Genomic DNA, 24,089 nt, shown 5'->3' on the forward strand with positions numbered 1-24,089 from the left:
CATATAGGCCCCTGACTGTTGTTTTAAGACTGACTTGAAAAATTGTGACCCTTTCCTTTAATTTTTAGCCTTAAAAACTGATTTCGAGCAGTATCTTGCTCTCTATGAACAAACAGCTGGCAAAACACTGGATTTATGTAGTTTATTCAACATTTCTGTTTGATATCTTTGTCCATTGTGATTGTTACTGCAGCTGTTTCATGTTTTTGCTGATATAACCGTTAAATATAGAAGAAAAGGAGAACAGTGGACCTTGTTGGATTCCACTAACTCTTGTTAATATCGTCCATGAAGCAATTAGTTCATTATTTTGTTTAATACTGAAAGTTTACCGCGTTAAAAATTGATGTAATTAAACAAAACACAAATTCCCGGGAAAAAAATATTCCGCCAAAACGGCCCTCTATTTAAACTCCCGCCGCAAGCGTGGGGAGCGCTCATTATGCTGACGTAACATCCGTCTGAGACGCTAAGCCAATGAACCGCGATGACGTTGTAGAGCGGACCAATCAGAGACCAGCGGCGGGAAACACAGCTGATCGAGCAGGAGGTTTGGCGCTAGTTTGGTCCATTTCTTCAGAAGGAGACGGACTGACAGAGAAGCAGAGAGAGCTCCAACACAGAGACTCCAGTCTGAGCCGAGGAGACTTCTTTTTAACGTTTTAAGAAGGTAAATTCATCACCAACACGTTCATTTAAGCGTTTACGGCTGAATTATTTTGTTAATCGTAGGCGGAAGTAAGTTATGCCGCCGGGTGTCTTCTGCTGTTTGCTAGTTTGTCGTCGAAAATACTTAAATTAGCTTATTTTACACGCTATGGATCACAAGGCTTGTCAGTCACACATATTTTTTATGTGAATACGATATGTTTACTTGTAAACTCAGTCATATTTATGTAGAAATTTGACCTTTTCATGTTGACGCCGCTGCTCGTTTTGGCGCCATTAAACACTTGCCTCTGTTCGCTGTTTATTGTGCAGATAACTGTTAGAAAACATACTCAGATACTTTACTGAAGTAACAATATCAGTACAACAATGTCTAAATACTCCATTACAAGTAAAAGTCCATGTATGAAAAATCCCACTTAAGTAAAAGTACTTGATGTACGTGATGACATCATCAGATTATTAATACTGAAGCGTCAGCGTGTAAGCAGCATGTTACTGTTGTAGCTGCTGTACTGTACTTAGTATGCTCACTTCATTCATAACTCTACTGTCCCAGAAACAAACCCCACCAGCTCTGGATGTGTGATCATTGAAGTAGAACTGCATCGATTAGTCAACTAATTGACAGACAGAAAATTAACCGACAACCTTTTTGATAACTGATTAATCGTTTTGAGTCTTTTTTTTTTAAAGAAAAGATGCTCAAATTGTCTGGTTTCAGCTTTTTAAATGTAAATATTTTCTGTTTTTTGTAGTCTTCTATGACAGTAAAGTGAGTATCTTTGGGTTGTGGACAAAAGAAGTTTTATAGACCAAATGATTGATTGATAATGAAAATAAATGCTGAAGCCCTAAATTGAAGTGAAGTGAACTCTCACGATTTTCCACGGAAATCGTTTATTCTTCATTCCGTTGTGTCGGAATGGCTTTCTAATCTCAAGAAATTGTGTTCTTGTACTTGTCTGTAAACAGCGACATAAGAGCCAAATAAATAAACAGGAAATATCTGATCAAAGAATCAGTAAACGATGCTAAAAACGTCTCCAAACATTTGTTGTATCTTGTTCCATCTTGGTGATAATTAATAATCTTTTCATTTGTTTCAGGTCAAACACAGAATGCCCAGCACTCGCTCTCAGGGCCGGGCTCAGCCCACGCTGCAGTTCCCCCGCCGCAAATCCTGCAGGGCTTCGTCCCGCTCCAAGACGCCTCAGCTGGACAAGTCTCCGGCTCCTTCACCCACGAAGCCCAAACACCAAACCCTCACCACCGCCGCCACCGCCACCCTGACCCGGATCGGACCGCTTTCCCCGAGACGACCCGCTGACCAGCCCGCTCTTCTCTCCCCAAAGCGACCAGTCGTCCACCCAGACCCGCTGTCGCCCAGACGTCCTGCAGCTCAGCCGCCACCTTCCTCTCCCAGTCTGCAACCAAGGCTTCCCCTCAGCCCCCGAAAACGCACAGGTAAGAGACGCCACGTTGGACCGGGAAACAATACGACCATCAACTAATAAGTCATCAATAAGTTCACACGGTTTGAGAAGATTTCCAGTCTTTTAGTCACCAGAACAGATTAAAGAGGCCTCAAATGAGAAATCTAAAGTGATTTCTGTATTTTGTCTCTCAAGGTGACGACAACAGCTGCAACCTCGGTGCCGCCCTGCAGGGATCACCGCCGAAGCAGAGCAGGTCGTCTCTGGCCTCTCCGAGGAAGCTGGGCTTCGACGAGAACTCGCCGGTCTTAGCTCGCCGTCGGCTGGTCCCGTCCTCGCCGCTGAAGCCGCTCTCTCCCTCCGCCAAGTCGTCCCCGAGGAGACAGGAAGCTCTCGCCGGGGGTCTGAACTCTGAGAAGAAGTCGCCGGTTTCTCGTCTCTTTGCGGAAAGTAAGAAATCGTTAATTACTGATTTCCTTCGTCTTCTTTAACTTTTTTTTATCAGTAAAAACCAAAATCTGGAAATTAGCACTCCTTTAAGAAACATCACAATTGATTTATTTGAGATTTCATGTGACAAAGCCTCGTTTATTCCAGTTTTCCAAGCTGCAGACGTGCTTTTTGTCTATTTTAAGGGTCTAAAATCGGTTGAAATATTAATTTAAATGTCTGAATTTCCCTTATTTTACTCTTTATTCCATCAACACATAAGAAAAACTTAATTGTAGAACTGAAACTACTCAATTAGTCAATTTGTTTGTATTTATTTCTTAATTTTCCACTTTTTCCACAAGCAGATATCAACAACAGTTTTCACCAGTTTAAGATATTTATCCAAAATATAAAACATTTTTTGGTTCTAGCTTCTCAAATGTGAGGATTTGCTGTTTTTTCAGTGTGTAGCCTGGAAAATACTGAATAAATGACTAAGAAAATAATCAGTAAATGAAAACAGTCTTTAGCTGCAGCGCTCTTGAATCATATGAGCATTTTCCTCTCAGCGTATCGTTGCTTTCTGCCTTTTTAAAAGTGCAGAGAAAAGCGTCCGAGCAGATGCAGAACCTGGTTTTCTATTTCAGTATTTTCACCATGAATATCAAACTCAGTCCTCTGAATCAAAGCGAGGGTCATTCACCTCTTCTGTCATCCGTCTCTCCTCCCCAGAGTCGAGGTTTCAGGGCGTGAAGCAGGCTCTCCACACCGCCGTCCCCGAGCGCCTGCTGTCCCGGGAGGCGGAGCGAGCGTCCATCCGCTCCTTCCTGGAGGAGAAGGTGCTGCAGCGTCTCCCCGGCAGCCTCTACATCTCCGGAGCTCCGGGAACCGGCAAGACGGCCTGTCTCAACTGTGTGCTGCAGGAGATGAAGGTGAGTCGGAGGGAAGAACAAACACAGAAGGGAGATGACGGTGAAGAGATTTTTTTTTTTATGTGGAGCTTCAGTGACGCCTACTGGAGGTTTAACGTCACTGCAGGAAGAGTTAAGAGCAGTGGTTCCCAAACTGGAGGTCAGGGTCTTCCAAGAGGTTGCAAGATTGACTTTTCTCCAAAATATTAAAGTTTTACCTCCTTTGAACTGTTGAAATATAACAATGTGTGACGGGAAAATCACTTTTCGGTTGAAGTTCATGATACAGTGAGCAAAGACAAAAAGTCATTAGTTTGGTGCTGATTTAAAGTCGAGGACTGACAGATATTGACAATTTTTATAATTGATTAATCATTTGAGTTGTTTATCAAGCTGAATGTCAAACATTATCTGGCTCCAGTTTCCCAGAACGTGAGGATTTATAGATTTTTGTCTGTTTTTTTTACACCATTTTGACATTTAATATATTGAGCGATTGATATTGTAAAATAATTGAGCTATTATTGATCACCTTTGACTCCAGGAAATTATAACAAGCATTTTCACAGTTTTCTGACATTTTTATAGTCAAAACCATTAATCTGCAGATTATTTTCTCAATTAATCAGTAATGAAAACATTCTTTAGTTGCAGCTGTGTGTGTGTGTGTGTGTGTGTGTGTGTGTGTGTGTGTTTTATATTTTAACGTCGTCTTCTGTCTCGTCAGGCCGAGCTGGCGTCGGTACAGACGGTGGTGGTGAACTGTATGAGTCTGCGCAGCTCTCACGCCATCTTCCCGCTGCTGGCCGACAAGCTGCGAGCGTCCGGCGGACAGAACGGCCTGCAGAGGCTCCTGACGGCCCCGGGGCCCGCTGTGTGAGTAACACGGGGGGGAAGAAAATGACTTTTTTATAGAGTGAATAATCAGTTTATTGATTGTTTTAGTTGTTTTATAACGTCACTGGTGAGGATTTGCTACTTATGTGAAAGTAAATGTCAGTATTTTTAGATTTTGGACTGTTGGTCCAAACAAAACAGGCAACTTGATGACATCATTCGATGACATCATTATGGCTTATAGGAAACTGTGATGGACATTTTTCACTGTTTTCTGTCTTTCTGTTACTTTGATGTCTGACTCCGTCTGTCCTGCGTCCTCAGGCTGCTGGTCCTGGATGAGATGGACCAGCTGGACAGTAAAGCTCAGGACGTCCTCTACACCATCTTCGAGTGGCCGTACCTGCCCAAGTCTCGCCTCTGTCTCATCGGTAAGAGCTCCTGATGCTGACAGCTGTTCTCTTTTTAAGTTGATCTGCTGTAAATCTGCCGGGTTTTTATTTGTCCACCGGTAATAAACATAAACAGTGACTGTGGTGTGTTCTGACCACGTCGTTATCGTGTTGCAGGTATCGCCAACGCTCTGGATCTGACCGACCGCATCCTCCCCCGGCTGCAGACTCGGCCTCACTGTCGCCCCCTGCTGTTACACTTCCCTCCCTACAGCCGACAGGAGCTCACCGCCATCGTCCAGGACAGACTCTCCAAGGTAAACGCAGCAGCGCATCATGTGAGATGAAACCGATTCATGACTCAGCTCTCGCGCCTCCATTTTAATTTGCGTTTCTTCCTCTCAGGCGTCGGCTGAAGGGATCATGGACGCCTCGGCGGTTCAGTTCTGCGCCAGGAAAGTGTCGGCGGTGTCGGGAGACGCCAGGAAAGCTCTGGACATCTGCAGGTAAAAATAAAACTCAACCTCAGTGTTGTTTCTCCTGAGATGAACTGCAACTAATCGACTAATCGTTGTTCAACATTAGACTGATTTTTTAAATGTTTCTTCTTATTTCCAGGCGAGCCGTAGAGATTGTAGAATCTGATGAGAGAAAGAAAACATCTGATCCCAAAGTCGATACTAAAGGTGAGTAAAGCTAAATCTGATTCTGATGATTGATTAGGCATAATTATGATCATTTACAGATGTCGTTTTTAAAAAAAAATGTAGTTAGCTGATGAAATTCAGCTGATTCTCTTGCTAACACCGACACTAATTTGAGCCGTCTGTGTGGTGGTGTTTTTGCGCAGCGTCTCGGGTGAGCCTTCCTCAGGTGGCGCGGGTGTTGTCGGAGGTGTACGGCGACCGCATGGCGTCTCAGTGCGGCGGCTCAGAGGGAGAGAGTTTCCCCCTGCAGCAGAAGCTGCTGGTCTGCTGCCTGCTGCTGCTCATACGCAACGGAAAGAGCAAAGAGATCGTCCTCGGAAAGGTGAGAGGAAGACTTACAAAACATCGCAAGGTTACAGGGTGATTCATGTCTCTGAAGTCACAGCTTTAAAGGAAAGGTTCACAGTCAGGCGTCCATATGATCAGTGAAAGAGGTTTTCCTTCGCTGTAATCGTTCCTCCTGTTCATACTGACCATTAAAAGATCAGTTAGTCATATCAAGTGGATATCTGACACATTTACAGTCTTTTTAGCATCAAATTCCCTCTTTGTGTTTCCTTGTTGAGCTGCAGGTGGAAGTATAGTAACAAAAAGAGGAACTTTGGCACTAAAAAGACTGTAACGTTGAAAGATATGTTCATTTGGGCTCCTGACTGTTGTTTTAAGACACACTTAGAAAAATTGTGAACTCGTCCTTTAATATGATCAGTAAAGAGTTAAAATATAAAAGGGACGTGAAAGCAATGATATATAAAAGTTTGGAAACAGTGTTTTTGTTTTTTTTGGATATAAATACTTTTAGTTGTTAATGTCTAACTGGATTTTGTGTGCGATGATGTTTCAGCTCCATGAGGTTTACAGCCGTCTGTGCGCTCAGAGGCAGGTCAGCGGAGTCGGTCAGGGCGAGTGTTTGTCGCTCTGCAGTCTGCTGGAGAGTCGAGGAATCTTCGCTCTGAAGAAAGCCAAAGAGGCTCGACTCACCAAGGTACAAAAACACTCCACGCTTACTCTGCAGTCGCTCGACACGACATTAGAACAAGACGCTGAAGGGAAACTGTGGGAACAAATACAGAACCGAAGATCATAAACTCATCCTCCAGTCAGATCTGAACACGATGCTGCGGTTCCAGCTGCAACAATTAGTCTGAAAATGTATCAGCAACCGTTGTGATTATCTGTGTGTTATTCAAGAAAACATTCCCAACGTTTTCTGGTTCCAGATTCTTGAATGTGAGAATCTGCAGTTTCTCTTTGTCGTGTGTGAGTTAATCTAATATTTAAACTGTTTAAAAACTAAATGATTAATCAAGACAATAATCGTCACATTATTTAACAATTAAACTAATTGTTACTTGCAGCCATGAAGAAATATTGACAGAATATATTAAGTGTATTAACTCACTTCATATCAACATTATACTGACACATTTCTCCGTCATATTCAGATATTTACTGATATTTTAAGGTTCATTTTAAATACAGAATTGGACAATGGGACAGGTTTTATTCTATTCTAACTTCAAATATCTTGTAAATGCAATAAAATACAACAAAGTATATAAAAGTAGCACTAAACAATAAATTAAAAAGAAAAACAATATTATAAGGAATATAATTACATATATGTTCATACCCACAAATACATATGTGCAAAAGAAATGTCACATTCAAGTTCTCAACAAAAACGTTAAAACTTTTCATAAAATCTGAACTTAAAGATCTATTTCTGAGTGGCCCAACTGAAAATAAAAAATGTATTGCTTAGTCAGTTAATACAATAACTAATAATGATGCAAAAAGCCTGTAAATAAAATGAATGAAAACTGAGCAAAAACTGTCAAAGTTCAAAAACTCAACTGTTTCAGATTTTTTTACATTTTCTCCCAAAACTTAATCAAGGATTCGCCAGCTGTCGTCGTCGATGTTGTCGTGTCTGATTGATAAAGTAACTGGATATAAAAGTGTGAATAAGTTCTAGTCGGTGGTGGAAGAAGTATTCAAATCCTTTACTTAAGTAAAAGTACGACAGCGATGTAAAAATCCTCCGTTACAAGTGAGAGTCCTGCTACAGTAAAATTGTATTTAAGTAAATGTCCGTATTAACTTTCCACCACTGGTTCTAGATGTGATTTAAGTTTGTATCTAATATTCAAACATCTGGAAACGTGTCGGAAGAAATAACATCTGTTTGTTTTTTGGTCTGCAGGTGTTTCTGAAGATCGATGAGAAAGACGTTGAAAACGCTCTGAAGGATCGAACGCTGCTGGGCAGCATCCTGGCTGCAGGACTCCCACAATGATCTTATTTATTTTTTATCTTTTTTTTTTTTTTTAGTTGAATTTATGAACCAAGAATTTTCAACATAATGATTTTTATTCTCATTTTTGCTGGGAATTTGTACAGTCTTCTGAATTTTTTTCAGACGATTTTTTTTTATTGTTTTTTTCTTAAACTGGTGTCGACGCTCAGTTTTGGGTGTCAAACAAACATCAGTTGTGAAATAACAACATTTGTTTCAGTTGTAATATGAAACATTTCTATTTTTATGCTGTAAATAAACAAATTTACAGACGTTTTAATCAAATGTCCTTGTTTGTGTTTGTACCACCGTGCAGAGAAACTGTCTCCTCAAAACCACCACTAGAGGTCCAACTTACACAAGTTACTGTCAGAAGTAAACGCAGAGGTTTGAGTTTACATATTTGTCACCATTTGGACCATAAATATCCAAACAGATTTTATGGAAATCTGTTCAGGACACCTGCAGGCTTTGAAAAGTTTTAAAAGCATTAAAATGCATCCCCTCAAATAAGGTCTTAGAAGGTCTTAAACTTCATGTATGTTTCATGTATTTCTTGCCTGCTGTAGACAGTAACGTTAGTTTAAAGGCTCTTAGTTTTAAGCTCTACATCTTTGAACTACGATGGCAGTTTCAAGGTGCTTAACATCAGCATACAAGCAACTGATCAACATGACAAAATATTTTTAAAGAAAAGTTATAAATACAGAAATAAAACAAGTTTCAGTCAACACTGTCAGACACTACAGCAGCTAGGAAGTGTTGATTTTTAGCAAAAACTTCAATTAACTTAAATAAATTGTATCGTAATTAATCCGTCCACCAGTCCAGATCATATTAATTAATTATATTACTAGAAATTATTGTTATATACAGCTGGGAAGTCCTGACAAAAATGTGATTAAATGTATTAACTTACGTGAATCAGGTATAAAATTACATTATGTGTGGTATTAAAATATCTTAATGTCTTAAATCTGATTTGGTAAACTTTGTGTTTCCATGTTGGTCAATAAGAAATGTTGACTTAATGTTGGACAAAAGGTTTAATTACTTGAAATCATTCTGTTGGGACTCAAAATTCATTTCATTTGAAATATATTGATTTCTAGAAATATATGAACTCCGGGTCAAAATGTTGAAATATACCTATTTTGTCTTTTTTAGATTATTGTTTGGCTGGTTGCCTTCTTTTGATTTGAATAATAGTTGAGATCCAGTCAGACACTCAACGAAGGTCCACAGTCAGAGATGAAGATGTGAGCATCCTCATCCGATTGTTTTTTTAAACCCTTGTTCATACAGTAATCGAATGTACAGTCTGAGTGGAGCTACGGGTCAGTCAACGCTTATGACTGTCCGCCTGAACAGCCTCTCTGATTGGATTAAAGGGTTAACGGCCGCTTTGTAGCACAGGTCAGACAGATTTTCTGTAAGTGAGCTGTACGTCAACCCTGACACAATGATGTTTAAACCTGCTGCTCACATTTTTCCATCAAACACTTTAAATCTCTGATCTGAACCCTTCCGTCACTAAATGTACAGAATGACAGGAAGTGACATAACTGATAGAAAGAGATTTCAGCAGTGGGAGCACAGAAATGCATGAAATAAAACATGAATGAATTCACATTTCCAGCTCTATATTTATATTCTGGGGCTCTACTGGAATATTTTTGCATGATTTACAGTTAGAAACTCTTTATTTATCTTCTACTGGTCCTTTATGCAGCCCCTCAGTTCAGCCTCTGTCTGAAACAGGCTGTTTTAGCTCCTGTCTCTTTAAGGCCCCGCCTCCTGATGAGCCCACTCTGTTCTGATTGGTCAGCTTCAGGAAGCTTCCTCCGACTCTGGAGACTACGTAAACAAACTATAGTTGCAAGATTTCACTTCTTTTTTATATGTGTTATTTATTTATTCATTATTCAATATTATATATTTAATTTTTACCTACGTTAACCTCAAGTTTTAGAACTTTGACATAACAAACCATAAAATGGATGTTATGTCGCCTCAATTTAAACAACATTTAAAAACAATATCAACAAAAAATGACCCATAAAAATGAAATTGTCTTATTTATCAAACAAAATGAATATGTTGGGTTTGATAGAAAGGTTTTAAATGAATCCTATTTAAAACTGGTTTAAAACTTTTAGATAAACCACAATTAAATCAAATTTCGACGTCAGCCCTGTTTGGTGCAACAAGCTGATTATTATTAAAGTGCTTCAATCCTGCATGACAATAAAACTGATACAGGAGAAAGATACTTACATCTGGAGAACATTAAAATCTAACTTGTAATGTAAAGTTTTGCTACTATAATTCAAGGAAAAGTCTAAATAACTGTTTTAAAAATCTAAAGTCAGCATTTGATGTGGTCTCGAACCAGAACATGAACACAAACTTCAAACTAATTTAAACTGCAAAAAAAGGAAAATTACAACAACAACAAAAAAAAAGAATATAAGATCTTTTATAAAATTAATAATCCTCCGTTCAAAAACGATCAAACCAGTGAGACACAAATATAAACTATTCAAATATGATTTTATTCAGATATGATTTATTCACAGCAAAGCCTAAAACTGGATGAAAATATATATCATATCGTGTTTTCAAATACAAATACAGTGAGCAATAAATGTAAACATCATTAGAGATAAAATATGATCAAATATTCAGACGTATGATACATATTTCATATTATCTTCTGCCAGTTAATCACACAACTCAAAGCTCAAGTAGAGATACAGCAAGCAAACAGTCACTTTGTCCAACAGTGCATTTATCAACTCTTAAACATGTTTTATTTTAAATATATATATTTTAGCTTAAACATGATATTCCACTGTCAAATTAACTCATCAACAATAGTTCAAATATTTCCTGATTGTCTGAACATTTTGACTCCAAAACCAACTAGTCAGCTAACAAAATAAACAAAATGTACGGAGGCCCTGAGGTGCAAAACACAACAACATTTTGGAAAACACATTATGTTGTGTTTTCTGTTAAGTCGTTTTGTTTTGCGCCTCAGGGCCTCCGTAAAAAACACATCTGATCCACTTTATTGCAGTACAGAGTTTAATCTGTGTGCAGCTTCACGTACCTGAGAGACACTTTCTGGAAACATTTGTGCGTCTCTGTTGTTGTTTCATAACTTTAATTTGGTTCAACTTTATTTTTAACAGCCACCTTTGTCAAATCAGGCTGGTTCATGTTATGTCACCCTCGTTGCGCCCTTTGACCTTTTATTCTGTCACTTTTGTGAGGTTGCAACCATAACCTGATAGCTTAAAAAATAACCAAAAAACCCTAAACAAAGACGAATCTGACAGAAGACCACAGTCGGATCTTTTTACAGTGACAAACAACACTTAAAAACAGAGAAACAGTTTAGATTGAACATGCTGAAGACAATAAAGCGGCGCTCCACTGATTTTATGCGTCAGCGTCTGTTTCCAGGTGTTATATGTGAAGAAAAGTTGTAGAAAAAAGTTGTGGCTCCACAGGGAGCCGTGTGAAATCTGATAAACTGCCTCAAGCGACTGTTGGCAGGTTGCATTGTGGGTAATGTAGGTGGCAGGTTTTGACAAGGAAGAATTTGTGGAATAAAAAGGACAAAAACAACTGTCCATCATGTTAAAAGAGTGAAACATTAAATCGGTGGAGTACTCTTTTTAAAGCCAGAAACACTTTCTGAAGTTTAAAACAAAAACAAAAAAGTGAATTAAGAGACATTTACACGTCAATGTGTCCAGTTTGAAACAACACACACTCGAATGATAAAGATTCTTTCTATGTTTATGTCCATTTTAGAGGAAATGAGAATTTCCTTTTTGAAACCTCAAATTCTGATATTTCCCAGAAGGGAGAAGCTGTAATAATCTGATTTGTCAAAATATTAACTGTCGTGTTATTATCAAAAACAATAATATCTAGGAGTTCAATTTTGTGCCACTGTGGACATTTAATTATTTTTTAAAACCATTTTCAAGCTAAAAACATCCTTAATGTTTTCCTGTTCATGTTCAAATTCAGTTCAGTTTCGTTTAGGCTTCGCCCTCTGAGAGCTGTTGCTGTTGGGTTTATCCCCGCGTGCATGCACAGTCATGAAGATTTTCTTTCGTGCCACTGTGCCCTGCACAGACCCTCTCAGGTCCGCATCCACGGTGATTTATACTAATGTGACCAGAGATCTGCTCCCATTTGTTCTTCAGCGTTTAATGCAGTCACCTGTCAAGTGAAGAAAGGAAGTCATGTCTTCAAGCAAGACTCAGCGCCCCACAGAAGCGGTCCATCAGTGCCCCAACTGTCAGATCGGCTACATGATGCCCTCTGACCTTGCTGCAAGACTTGTCTCGGTGCCAAGCACGCCAGAGTGGCACTTACTGCCCAGGCTGCATGGGCCCTCTGCGCTCACCTGCCCGAGGTAGACAGTGAGTGAATGCCTTCACAGCGCTGCAGCTATGTGATGATGGAGATGACAGCTGGGCTGGCTGTGCTAGCTTCACAGTTGAAGAAGCTGTGGATATTTTTGACCGCCCAAAACCAGGAGGGGTCCACGGTGCTGGGCACAAGTCTGATGACCTCCATCGCTGGCTGCACCAGCCCCTTGGCTCTCCCCACTGGGAGACCTAAAGCTCGATGAAGAGAAGGGAGCCCCGCTTGCGATGCTATCTCCCGCCTCATCACGTCCTGCTGGCCATCTTCCCGCACAAGCTCTCCTCCAGGATCTTCTGAGCATTATTAAGATGGCGGATGACCTGAAGGACATCCCTATGCTGGCAGATCCACCTACACCTGCCTGTGGTGTCTTAGGAGGAGACGTCTGTGTTCTGGAGCCGGCGTCCAGGCATCTACAAATGTGGCCTTGTGTCATGGAGCTCTGGCCATTCATCAATGCGGCTTTTTTCAAACCCAGGAAGCTGAAGGCACCACTACGATCCCTTCACCAGAGTTCACAGGGATACAGAGCACGGGTTTCCAGCCCTATCAGCCCCGGTGGGCTGTTTGGGTCGCTCCTTCAGAGTGATACCACACACTTTCAAGATGCGTCTTAACGCGGAAGCGAACAGAGTTAGGAGACACATCTCATGGAACAGAGCTGTGTCGCGTCTTCAGCAACCCCAAAGCTCCTGGCATGACCGCCGGGATGCACGCTCCAGACCGAGGCGCAGTGGCAGCACTGGCTGCGGGGCGCAGCCCACACCTCCATAGCCTCCTCATTCGCCTCGGCATCCTCCTCCAGAGGCCACGTCTCAACAAGCTCCGGCGCCCAGCCTGCCCCTGGTCCAACCCACCCACTGAGTCACCTCACAAACAGACGCGATATTGATGGGACACGGGGAAAGTGTGGTTCTCTCTGAAATCTGCCAGAAACAACGCCCACCTGTTACTAAAGAGCAGTTTCCTCTCTGTCCACTGAGCATTCAACAACTGTTTATGCTGAGACACACGTCGTCCACCCTCCACGTTACCTCTGCTGCAAACACACACACAGGGCGTCAGTCGCTGAGAAGTCCTGTCACTCTCTCATGTTTTTATGAGCGTCTGACATGTCCACAGAGGCTCCACAAACATTTGCACGCCCGCTTTCAGAGCAGTGCTCAGCGTGGTGAAGTCTGCTTTCCATGAATGAATGGATGGAAAGATTAATCACGTGGGGCTTCACTCTCCAGTTTGTCAGCCATTCCCCTCCATTCAACAGAGTGTTTGAGACTGTCAGAGAGACAGAGATAACTGCTCTGACCACAGAGTTGTAGGAGCTCCTGGAAAAGGGAGCGATTTCCCAGGTTTCTCCTGGTGAGGAGAGTGACGGTTATTACTCCCACTACTTCCTAGTGCCGAAGAAAACAGGCAGAATGAGACCGATTCTCTTCTTCTCAACAAATCCATAATGAAGAGACCTTTTCACATGTTAACCATAAAACATGTACTGGAGTGTGTGCGTCCTGGCGATTGATTCACATCCATCAACCTAAAAGACATGTCACAAAATAAAAGATACGTCACAAAAGACGCATGGTAACTGCAGTCGTATCCGACATACTGGAAAAACCCTCCTTTCTGTCGGCAGGGGTTCCCCTCAGGATCACACATCTCACACAGAAGCATCTCTCTACGGATGTGGGAGGTGTGTAAATCTCATGAGGTAGGAGAGAAATGTTCAGAGCCAACATCCCTCCACATGAACTGCCTGGAGCTGTCCGTGGTGCTGAAAGTGCTGAAACGCTTTACTCCACTGTTGAAAGACAAACGTTTAGCGGTGAGGACAGATAACAGCGGCGTATATAAATCACCACGGTGGTGTTCACTCAGCTCGGCTGCTGGAAATAGCCGGAAGCCTCCTGCTGTGGTGACAATTTCAACATCAACATTGATAGTAACACAAACTGATGCCTGTAAGTGTTGTAAAATAAAAGCAGTATGTTGTTTCAGACTGGACACGCTTGTTAAAAGAGATTTTTCACGACGTCTCACAGCAGAGTGATCAGAAACAAAGTTGTGTGTTAATTAGTATAAATAGAATAATATAAATAATAAATAAAAGTTCACATAGTTTTGCACATTCAGAGTGATGAGGTTCAGCTGGTGTGAAATAAATAAACATTCGCGGTGAATTTATATGCATTCAGTTTGAAAAGTATACTCACAAAATGTACATGTTTGATAAATACATCATTAACATCATTAGCCCTCTGTTTGAGTCACGGGACGCGACGATGACATCACCACGTATTTACAATCTTAGTTACACCAACAAAACTGTTCTCAAACTCAAAACGAAGCGACGTCACCTCAAACTTTTCTTCACTACGACACTGAAGTTTCACCTTTTTCTTCACGTCCTGTCAGTTTGACAGAAACAGTTAAAATCTAAATGTCCACCATCAAAACACACAGCTGCTAAAAACGCAGTTGATAACAAATGTTACAATATATTTAAAATTTATACTATTTTGGTCGTAATCGTTCCCTTTTTCTCCTCTATTTCATCCCATCGCTGGATACAAACGCCAAACTGAAAGAGGAAACTGAGGTCGGCGTTTCTTGAAGAAAAGGTGATGCTTTATTTTAAAGGTCTGTAATTGCTAAAAAAAGTTTCTTAGGAAGCTTTTTGTTTAATTTTGTGGTACTTTGGTGAGAAATTACTCCATTTAAACCCAAGTAAGCAGTTTTATTGTAAACTCTACTCTTCATGTACATTGAATTATATGTTTGATTGAAGTTTGACATTTTTGCTCTGACTAAAAGACTCTGGAAGTTACACTTAATTGGAAGTGTACCAATTAAACACAGTCTCTATTTTCCTTATAATTACCACCAATTTACAAAGTTCTTTCCATGAAACCTCGTGGAAATCTCGAAGAAATTATGGGAACCAATGTTCAAACATAATAATTTGTATAAAAACATTGTAAGTTTATTTATTAAAACTGCAAACCATAAAAAAATCCTTAAATTGGGAAATTACAGACCAGTAAAACAAAGCGAAAATTGTTTAGCCGAGGCGGTGTACCACCTCTTATCATGTGATCAATTTATCTAGTAGATGAAAGCCTAAACAGCCGCATACGACTGAACACATAGCGTTTGATGTATAAAATAAAGCTGCTCTTTCTCCAGGAGGAAAACGTCTTATATCATGACTTTGTACTTATTTGTAGGAGCGTTTCTTTCTGCTATTTAACAGAAAACCCTGCTGAGAGTCTTCAGTCGTCTCAAGCATAAACATAAGTCAACATTAGAGTGCTGCATTTTTATAATTCTCACAAAGTTATTATTTAAAACGTATATTATAACAAGTTAAGATATTACTTCCAAAGCAAAACGTCCCTGAAACTTTACATCAACACTGAATTAAGCTTCAAATCTTATTTAATTTACTTTGATTAATTAGCTCTAACAGTGAATTAAGAGAAATAAGTTTTGCATTTAGCACTGAAGTTAACAGAAAAGCACCATGTTAGCATTGAAGAACATTCCTCATTGAAATCAATGGAAACCAGAAGCTGCAGGCTGCTGCTAAACAGCCACAATGCGCCAAAACTCAAGAAAGACAAACTTAAGTTTGAAATATTAATTAAACAGTCCACTGATTGAAATGAAGTTAATTTAAGACTATATTAAGATTATAAAGCTAGTGCAGCTTAAATATACTGTAGTTTTTACTCTGAAAATATATTAAATACTAATTTTATTTAATGTGTTTCTATATTTCTGCTAAAGCTTCCAGCAGTACTATTTCTTCTCTTTTAAATTCAAATCTGTAGATCCAAAATATTTAAATATCAAAAATATTTCAGTTTGGTCCTTTCTGCTTCCTCTGATTAAAACACGTTGAGTTATAAACAAACACAGCTGCCTTTGTGATAGAGAAGTGAAACAAACAAACAAACAAAAAAAAAAGTGTCAGAAAGTTTATCAGCTAAAGTAAAGCACAGCCGTGTGTTTGGAGACTTTCATGCTCAGAAATCAAATACATTCAAATAGTGAAATATGTGATCTGGATGTTATTTTTTTTATATATATAAAAACTTAGAAAGAGTTAAATCCCATCAGTTTGTATTTTATAAACTGTTCTGAAGTACTCTGTCGCTGCTGTCGGGTGAAAACACACATCAGAAAAATAAGTGTTAAGTTTTGTCCTTTGGTAATGTGCACCGTATAGAAACGACCAATCGACCTTCTGACTTTGACCTTGTTTAAACGTTGGTGTGGGACACAAGCTGAATGTCTTTAAATTAAACCGAAATTAAATTAAAGAAAAAAACGCCTGTAAAAATGTAATTAAACAAACAAAAAAAGTGTTTTTTTTTCCCTCAACAGCAACGATTCAGCCTCACAGGACACCGAAGCACCAAGACAGAGCCGTTCCGGTCGTCTCGTTACGTCATCATAATGAACATAATGTGTGCTGAGCTATAAAGGTTAAAGACGTGGGCGGGTTTCTAAAAGTTTAAGTGGTTTTTTTTGCATAGATGATGTTAGTCGAGAAGCTGTTTCGGGAGTATTTCCAACTCTGCAAAAGGATATAAAACATCTCTGGTTGAATCATCAGACACTTTCTCAGCAATGACGATGAGCTTTCAGATTTTGTAGGGATGAATTCAGCAGTTTTAAAAAAGGTCCCATGTAGAGATTTTGGATGCTTGAAAGGCTTTGAAGCAATGTTTTAATGTATGAGTCTCTGTTTTGTTTGTTCATGTAAATACTCACAAAAACTCCACAGAGCATCTTCAATTAATTCACTTTAGAAAATGGATCATTTTTGGATCAATTCAGTAACTATGATGCTTATTGTTTTCTCCTTGATGGAGATGAGGAAACCTTCTATATAAGGATATTATAGTAAAAGGAGTTGACTAAATAAAAGTGAAATTATTTGATGATCAAGTTTTTTAAGAGATTTATGTTTCTTTGTACGTTTGATGTAAATTCATTTAAGGTAAAAAATATACTCTGTATCGGCAGCTCTTTTTGACTTCATTGATTAATAAACAGCCTAAAAATGGGTGATGATGGACTGTAACGAGACAACGCGGCTCTCAGTCTGTCTTGTTGTTTCGACTAAACAAACAAACTTCTGACATTCGCTCTCCGATAAGGAGACGTGGTGGTTTTCGGGAGGTTGAGGAGGAATCTCGGCTGCTTCTACCTCAGCCGGGCGGAGAAGCAGCGCATGTACTCCGTCATCCAGCGGTCGTCCGCCACCGTCAGTTGCGACCGCCTCAGCTTCTCCAGGTCAGCTGACCGCGCACGCCGCCGGTCCAGGTTGGAGCTCCGCTTGTCGGACTCGCGACGGGTCTGAACGCAGGCGTCGGCCGTGTGGCTCTGTGAGGAGAAACCAGAGAGGAGTCGAAAAAGCACACCGGTGTTTCATTATTAATGTCTGCAGAGTGTTTGGTGACACGGCTTCACTTCTCTGGTGTCCCGTGAACGAGGCAGAGTTGTTTTTACATTTTACGTCCTCGACTTTAAGTTGATTCTCTTTGTCAAAGACCTTTTAAGTTACATATACAAGAACATAATAAGGACATGAGTATATTTAAGAGACAAAACAATAATATTAAAGGATTTTAGGACCAAAAAGGACCAAAACCAACAGTCTGTCTCTCAATACTTTATGACTTCCCTACTCTGCCTGTGGCTTTCAGATCCAAACCCGTTGCTTTCTACTGAAGACATAAATCTTTAAAAACACTTAACAAATACATTGTTTCACTTTTAAAAACAGCTGGTCACTGTAGATTTTAGGAAACGTTACTCAAACAGAAGGAAATAGACCATTTGTTGGGGACTATTTTCAGCTGCGGATTAATCCACATTTGTTGCTCTAGTGAGTATTTCAACCAGCAGGATGTTGTGTGTGGGGATGATTAATTGTTTTTGGACAACAATGGAGGTCTGTTCATAGAGGAATAAGATGTATCAGGCTTTGGATACACAAACAATACTTGTTTGGTTTTTTTAAGAGGTTTGTTGATCATAAGAACATATAGAATATCACCATATGTGCTTTGGAAAGTCAGTCAGTTGTGATGAAGTGTTTTTGTATTTTAAGTTAAAAGGCTAAAACAAACAGAACCACCAGTTCAGAGTCTTTAACTTGCTCAGTTTCTGTTTAACGCTCTTTCAAATACACCGAGTGTCTTCACTGAGTCAAACTCACGTCATTCGGCGTCCGCCTGACCTCCATCTGTCTCTCAGTCCAGTCCGGTTGGCTGGTCGGCCGCCAGTTCTCCTTCTCCTTGGAGCTGGATGGCGGTTGGCTCTTCGCTCTCGGCGGTTTGCGAACAGCAGCCGGTTTGTTGTCATGGGAACTGTCCCGGTGTCCCGGCTCAGAGCGAGGAGTGCGGCGGCGGTGACGTCGTTTCGGTGCCGGGTTTACCGGCTCCCCGTCAGAAGACGACGCGTCGGCTGGGCCGTCGTCTGTCGCCGTGTCATCTGAGGGTCTGCTGGTGTTCGGAGCCGCCGTCGTCGCCGCCGCCGAACTACCGCCGGCTTCGTTTACATCGTTTTCTATAACGGCGCCTTTAGATTAAAGACACACACACAGGTCAGAGTGACTTATTAAAAAAATAATTATTTCATCATTGATTGTCTGTCGTTAGGTTGCAGGTGATTATTTTTAATATTTGAAGGTGTTTACATGCATATTGATTATTTGATTATAACCAGATTAATGCAATAATCTGATGATAGCCAGTCTTGTGTTAATAGTTTGTGTTAATTTAGTTCAGGTTGAAATCAGAGTTAAAAATCCCTTCTTGACTTGTTTTCAGACATTTTAAAGTACTGTTTTGAACAATAATTTGTGTCTGATATGTTTTATCACAAAAAAAAGTTCAATTACTTCTTTAGAAATTGCATCTTCTCCTCCCGAAAATCCAGAAACTATGAATATTTTAACTTTTTTTTTATTAACTGCTGGACACAAGAAGTCTCCTACGTTCATATCACACTTGTGTAAGTTGAATACTGAACCACGATTGGCTCCAAACTAGTTGTGATGTCACACATCGTGCTCGTAGGTACACGACTTAAACTCAGATTTAAGGTGAGCAAAGAGAAACTTTCCTCCTTCAGCGGATTATTCAAAAACAGGTCGAGCTGCAACGATTAGTCGATCGATAGAAAATTAATCAGCAACTGTTTTGATGATCAATTGTTTAAAGCAAAAAAAACAAACAAAAAAAGGTTCCAGCTTCTCCAATGTGACGATTTACTGTCTTTCATTGACATATATGACAGTTAATTAACTATCTTAACATTTTAGGCTCTTAGTCAAATAAAACAAGCAAACTGAAGACATTATTGTGGCCTCTGAGATATTTTTTCACTATTTTTTTTATCATTTTGTAGAGAAACCAATCAATCAGGAAAATAACGAGTAGATGAATTGATCCTAAAAACAGCTTAGTGTGAAGCTCAAACATCACAGTCTGATGACAATCATAAAAACACACTTTTGAATGGAGTTAAACATGGCAGTTAGTTGTAGCTTAAAGAGGTCAAAACTCCAGCAACACTTATAGTATATAGAGCAACCAACATGTTTCAGCTTGTGGCCTTCATCGGGGTCATCGTAAAGACCAAAAGCTGAAACATGTCGGTCTAACAGTAAAGTGTGTTCTATATACTACAAGTGCTGCTGAAGTTTTGACCTCTTTAGACTTTTTTTTCCCTTCTCTGTGCAACTTGGAAGTAGGTGAAGTTGTGCCAGACACTCTTCCTCTGCCTCTACGGTTCATTGTAGCTTTGCTGACCCTGCAGCAAACTACAGGCCTTCTAAAAATTGAGTTGGTGAAACTGGGAGAAGTGCTGAGCTGGTCTCTATATACTCTCCTGACTTAGATGCAGCCATGGAAATGTTAAAAGAGACACAGTGCGGCTGTTATCTCTGGGCTCTCTGTGTAAACAGGAGGGAACAAAAACCTTCAGTCCATATATTTTTAGCATCAGTGTCTCTGGAGGTAAACCAGCCTCTGGCCCTCATACTGTCAGTGTGACGCGCACACAAAAGAGCACAAAACAAACACCTCTCGAGGGTTTATTAGATTATTCCAAACTTTTCATGGACATCAAAAACAGGAAGTAGAGGAACTTGTTTCACTCTCTTCACCTTCACAGTTTGTGTAAATCTCTGTTTTCTGACACCAAACTCAAAACCCAGGTGAGATTACAGTTTATTCACTGCAAGCTGATAAAACAGGAGTATTTAGGTTTTTACTGCATGGAAAAGATACATTTATTGAGGTTATAAATTTACTGTTGATTATTTTCCTGATTAATTGTTTGGTTGTCAGAATAGTGAAAAAAATGCACATTAAAAGTTTTGAGAGCCTGAGGTGACGCTTTTCAAATTAGAGCTACAACAATCAGTCAATTAATGGATACGTCAATCAACAGAAAATTAATACTTCTTCAAGCAAAAATGCAAAACATTCTCTAGTTCCAGCTTCTCAAATGTGAGGACTTACTGCTTTGTGACAGTAAACTAAATATTTTTGTGTTTTGGACTGCTGGTCGGACAAAACAAGTGAGGACCAAGCATCTAAAATGAAAATATATTTAGTTTACAATGAGATAAAACTGAAAAAAGCAACAAAAAGAAGCTGGAACTGGAGCATTTTTTTTTATCCATCCTTATTTGTATCTATGTGGTTCAGCTCCGGGTGTGGAAGTGTAATTTTGAAGGACAGGTATTTATGTACCTTTTGATTATTTGTAAACTTACAATCTGACCTTAATGTATGGATGCTGGGAGGTGCTACTGGCATCGTCTGTTTTGTTTTCTCTTTGTGGGCTATGGTTTACATTTACACATATATATGCATATACTGTATGATACTGGTGCTTTTTGTCTGTGTGAATCTTGCCTGATGAAGGTCTGAGAACCAAAACATTGTTAATAAAGACAGTCAGAGTTTATGCCCGTAAGACTCTGGAGAACTTTATAGTACTTTGTGTGTGTGTGTGTGTGTGTGTGTGTGTGTGTGTGTGTGTGTTATTTGTGGGTTTGGGTGGAAACAGTGTGTAAAGGTGTAATTGTTTTGTGTTGATTGGTGATCACATAATGTGCCCTTTATAAAGAGAGAGCTCACTGCTGTCGTACATGCTCTGAAGAAGGCTTCATGCAGATTTATCAGCCTATTGATTATGAACAAATTGATCTAAAAGACCAATACATGAGGTGACTCCTTTTGCTGCGCTGCTTTTTTCCTGACTTTGTTCTGGAGAATATAAACTTTGTAGTGCTTGTTACCGACTTGAAAAATTAAAAAATGATCAGTATATCATCAACTTCTGTGTCCAATATTTAATCTAATCTAATCAATCCAGATCTAGTTAGTCAGCATCTCCAGCACTATAAAGGTCACAGTTTGCTCACCTGTGGTCGGTGCAGCGTCTACAGCTGCTTCTTCTGCAGCTCCCGCTTCAGCCTCTCCGTCCTCAGTAGGCGGTTTGGGCCCAGAGCTGGACTTCAGCTCCCACGTCTTCTGTTTGACCTCTGAGGACGGCGGTGGCTGCAGCGAGACGGACAGAGGGACGACTTTGTTCCTGGTCAGCCTCGGCGTGGACCAGCCGCTGGAGTCAGAGCTGCTGTCCCAGCCCTCCCAGAACCAGGGCTTGTGGGAATGCTCCATCACCCGCCGGGTCAGACGGTACTTCAGCGAGTCCTCGTAGCATTTGGAAAACGTCTCCCATTTGGGATCCCTGAACTTTTTCATGTATTCTGTACGAATTTTCTTGGTCACCATGGTGCTTGTTACTGCTGGTGCTTGGTCCAAATCACTGGGGGAAATAAGACAATGACATAAATACATAGATCAGTACCGCACTCAGTGATTGTTATTATCACAGGATGAGAAATATTCAAATGCCTGTACTTTATTTAAATGTATAGATATTAAAACAATAAATTGATATTGGTGATCAGCCTGAAGAATTACCTACAGTATGTCATTAGTCATTTGATTTAGAGAAATTAAAAACACGATTGACTGCTAATTTTTTGGGCTTTTCAGCTCATCACATATCTTTCTGCTACAAATTAGAGGAAGACGCAGGGATTTTATCACCAAAGTCGGCTCTATTCTGACCTGCAGGTTTATCAGAAACAAAACTTTTTAAACAAGTTTTCGGTACAAATTAGGCAAAGGAGGATACACAAATCTGTTTTCTCTAATCTTTGGTTTTTGCTGAAATATTGGATCATTTGAACATTAATTGAAATGAAAGCATGTGAGAAGTTTAGAGGGAAAAATCACTATTTGGTGGAGCTGTTAACAACTCATAGACATGTGAAATGTGACCCCGACTACACACTGCTTCGTCAAAAGACAAAAAGGTTGGAAACCACTGGTTTCATCTTTAACAATGTGTTGTATTTTAGAAGCTTGTTTTATTATCCATTGTGCCAAAGTAACTAAAGCTGTCCAATAAATGTAGCGGAGTAGAAAGTACAATATTTCTCTCTGAAATATAGAAGTATAAAGTAGGATCATATGAAAATACTCAAGTAAAGTACAAGTACCTCAAAACAGTTGAGTATATGTAATTAATTACTTTCCAAAACTGGAATATAAAACAATAATGTGAAATAAATTAACTTGTAGGTTACTAAGGGGATCTACCTGCGGCACTTGGTGACGTCACTCTACCAGGTGTGGTCTACCTGTAGGCCCCGCCCACCTCCTGCTACAACAGATTACAGTCAGCAGAGGAGGATTATTAGCCTTATTACTGCTGTTATTCCTACTGCACAATCCAATAACACACCATCTATTTCAACCATGAGTCCTCTCGCCTACACACCATTTATTTTTATTTAATTTCTTCAAATACCCGCTATCTTTATAGAAATATAATACATAAATTATTCATTTGACTGAGCTGGCCTATATCCGAAGGGAGGACGACACCGGGACAACATTTACTATAAATTGTAATACTGAATAGCATATTATTTCTAATTAATTGATGTATTTTTGCTGTAAGAGAAATACAGATCTCTTATTTTACAGGAGGCGTTAATTCGGCTCAGGCACACCCCTGTACATCGTCTTTTTCTGGATTGCAGCCTTTAAACACACCGCAGAGAAAAATAACATATAGGTGTTTGTCAGTTAAAGATGGAAAAATATCATTATGTGTTTAAATATGAGCTTTAAATGACAGCAACCCGTGTATTAACAGCCATATTCTCAGCCGTTACGCTCACCTGCCTCCGTTAAACCCCGTTAGTAAACACGGTGAGGTTTAAATATTGAGCCTAACGGAAGGGTATTAACGTCTAAAATAATTTTTACTCAGCCAGACCTCATTCCAGAGCGGTCCAGTGTGATTTACACCCAGTCTGTGCCTGCAGTCCGGCCGTCACACAACGAGCATCGTTCCGCTTCTCCGACTGACATCAAACACCGACAGCCGAGCTACAGGCTAAAGCTAGCTACAAGCTAAAGCTACAGTACACCGATTTTTTTCCCTAGGATGGCGAAGTCACGGCCCGCCCTACTCTGCCTCTGATTGGCTAGTTCTCTGGGTTAGGTTTCGGCATGAGGAGTGATATTGGTTAGGATTAGGGTAAGAATATCAGGATAAGTCAATCAGAGGCTGAGTGGGGTGGGTTATGACTTCGCCATCCTAGAAAAATACAGTACAATATACAATTTCCGCCGGTTAAGACTTTCAAAGTAAAACTGACAAAATAATATAAATTCAAAACTCAGAGTCAGTCAGTGATTGAAGAAATAATAATAATAATAACAATAATAATAACAATAATAATAATAATAATAATAATGGTAGAGTACTTTTTAAAACACATAGTAACAAAGTGCTTCACACAGATTAAAATAGATACATACATACAAAGTTAGGATAGGAGCCAC

General features: G+C 39.8%; 2 protein-coding genes across 4 annotated transcripts; one reads left to right on the forward strand and one right to left on the reverse strand.

Annotated features, from left to right (window-relative positions):
* Positions 1-506: 506 nt before the first annotated feature.
* Positions 507-7,963, forward strand: cdc6 (cell division cycle 6 homolog (S. cerevisiae)). The gene is made up of 12 exons (XM_044341267.1): positions 507-670; positions 1,779-2,136; positions 2,301-2,555; positions 3,270-3,469; positions 4,176-4,324; positions 4,610-4,716; positions 4,855-4,994; positions 5,083-5,183; positions 5,296-5,363; positions 5,528-5,706; positions 6,229-6,369; positions 7,591-7,963. The coding sequence occupies exons 2-12, from the start codon at positions 1,791-1,793 to the stop codon at positions 7,681-7,683; spliced, it is 1,779 nt and encodes a 592-aa protein (XP_044197202.1). The 5' UTR covers positions 507-670; positions 1,779-1,790; the 3' UTR covers positions 7,684-7,963.
* Positions 7,964-10,232: 2,269 nt separating this feature from the next.
* On the reverse strand, positions 10,233-23,838 carry ccsapa (centriole, cilia and spindle-associated protein a). Of its 3 annotated transcripts, none has more exons than XM_044341292.1 (5): positions 23,518-23,838; positions 22,833-22,893; positions 21,587-21,990; positions 18,365-18,726; positions 10,233-17,526 (listed from the first exon to the last, which is right to left on the reverse strand). In XM_044341292.1, the coding sequence occupies exons 3-5, from the start codon at positions 21,954-21,956 to the stop codon at positions 17,347-17,349; spliced, it is 912 nt and encodes a 303-aa protein (XP_044197227.1). In that variant the 5' UTR covers positions 21,957-21,990; positions 22,833-22,893; positions 23,518-23,838; the 3' UTR covers positions 10,233-17,346. The 3 variants fall into 3 exon arrangements, with proteins under 3 accessions (XP_044197227.1, XP_044197222.1, XP_044197212.1); XM_044341287.1 differs by having other exon boundaries at positions 22,833-22,896; XM_044341277.1 differs by lacking the exon at positions 22,833-22,893 and having other exon boundaries at positions 23,518-23,835.
* Positions 23,839-24,089: the final 251 nt, after the last annotated feature.

The sequence above is a fragment of the Thunnus albacares genome, chromosome 3, assembly GCF_914725855.1.
Source record: "Thunnus albacares chromosome 3, fThuAlb1.1, whole genome shotgun sequence".
Taxonomy (NCBI): Eukaryota; Metazoa; Chordata; class Actinopteri; order Scombriformes; family Scombridae; genus Thunnus; species Thunnus albacares.

What these genes read in the sequence shown, in the direction of transcription:
- ccsapa (XM_044341277.1), bottom strand. An exon ending in AGACGCTGCACCGACCACAG is followed by an intron (nt 18,727 to 21,586) that starts GTGAGCAAACTG and finishes TTTAATCTAAAG; the next exon opens with GCGCCGTTATAGAAAACGAT. An exon ending in TCAGGCGGACGCCGAATGAC is followed by an intron (nt 17,527 to 18,364) that starts GTGAGTTTGACT and finishes TTCTCCTCACAG; the next exon opens with AGCCACACGGCCGACGCCTG.
- cdc6 (XM_044341267.1), top strand. Translation starts at nt 1,791, where the DNA reads ATGCCCAGCACTCGCTCTCAGGGCCGGGCTCAGCCCACGCTGCAGTTC. An exon ending in TCCAGGACAGACTCTCCAAG is followed by an intron (nt 4,995 to 5,082) that starts GTAAACGCAGCA and finishes TCTTCCTCTCAG; the next exon opens with GCGTCGGCTGAAGGGATCAT. An exon ending in AAGAGATCGTCCTCGGAAAG is followed by an intron (nt 5,707 to 6,228) that starts GTGAGAGGAAGA and finishes ATGATGTTTCAG; the next exon opens with CTCCATGAGGTTTACAGCCG.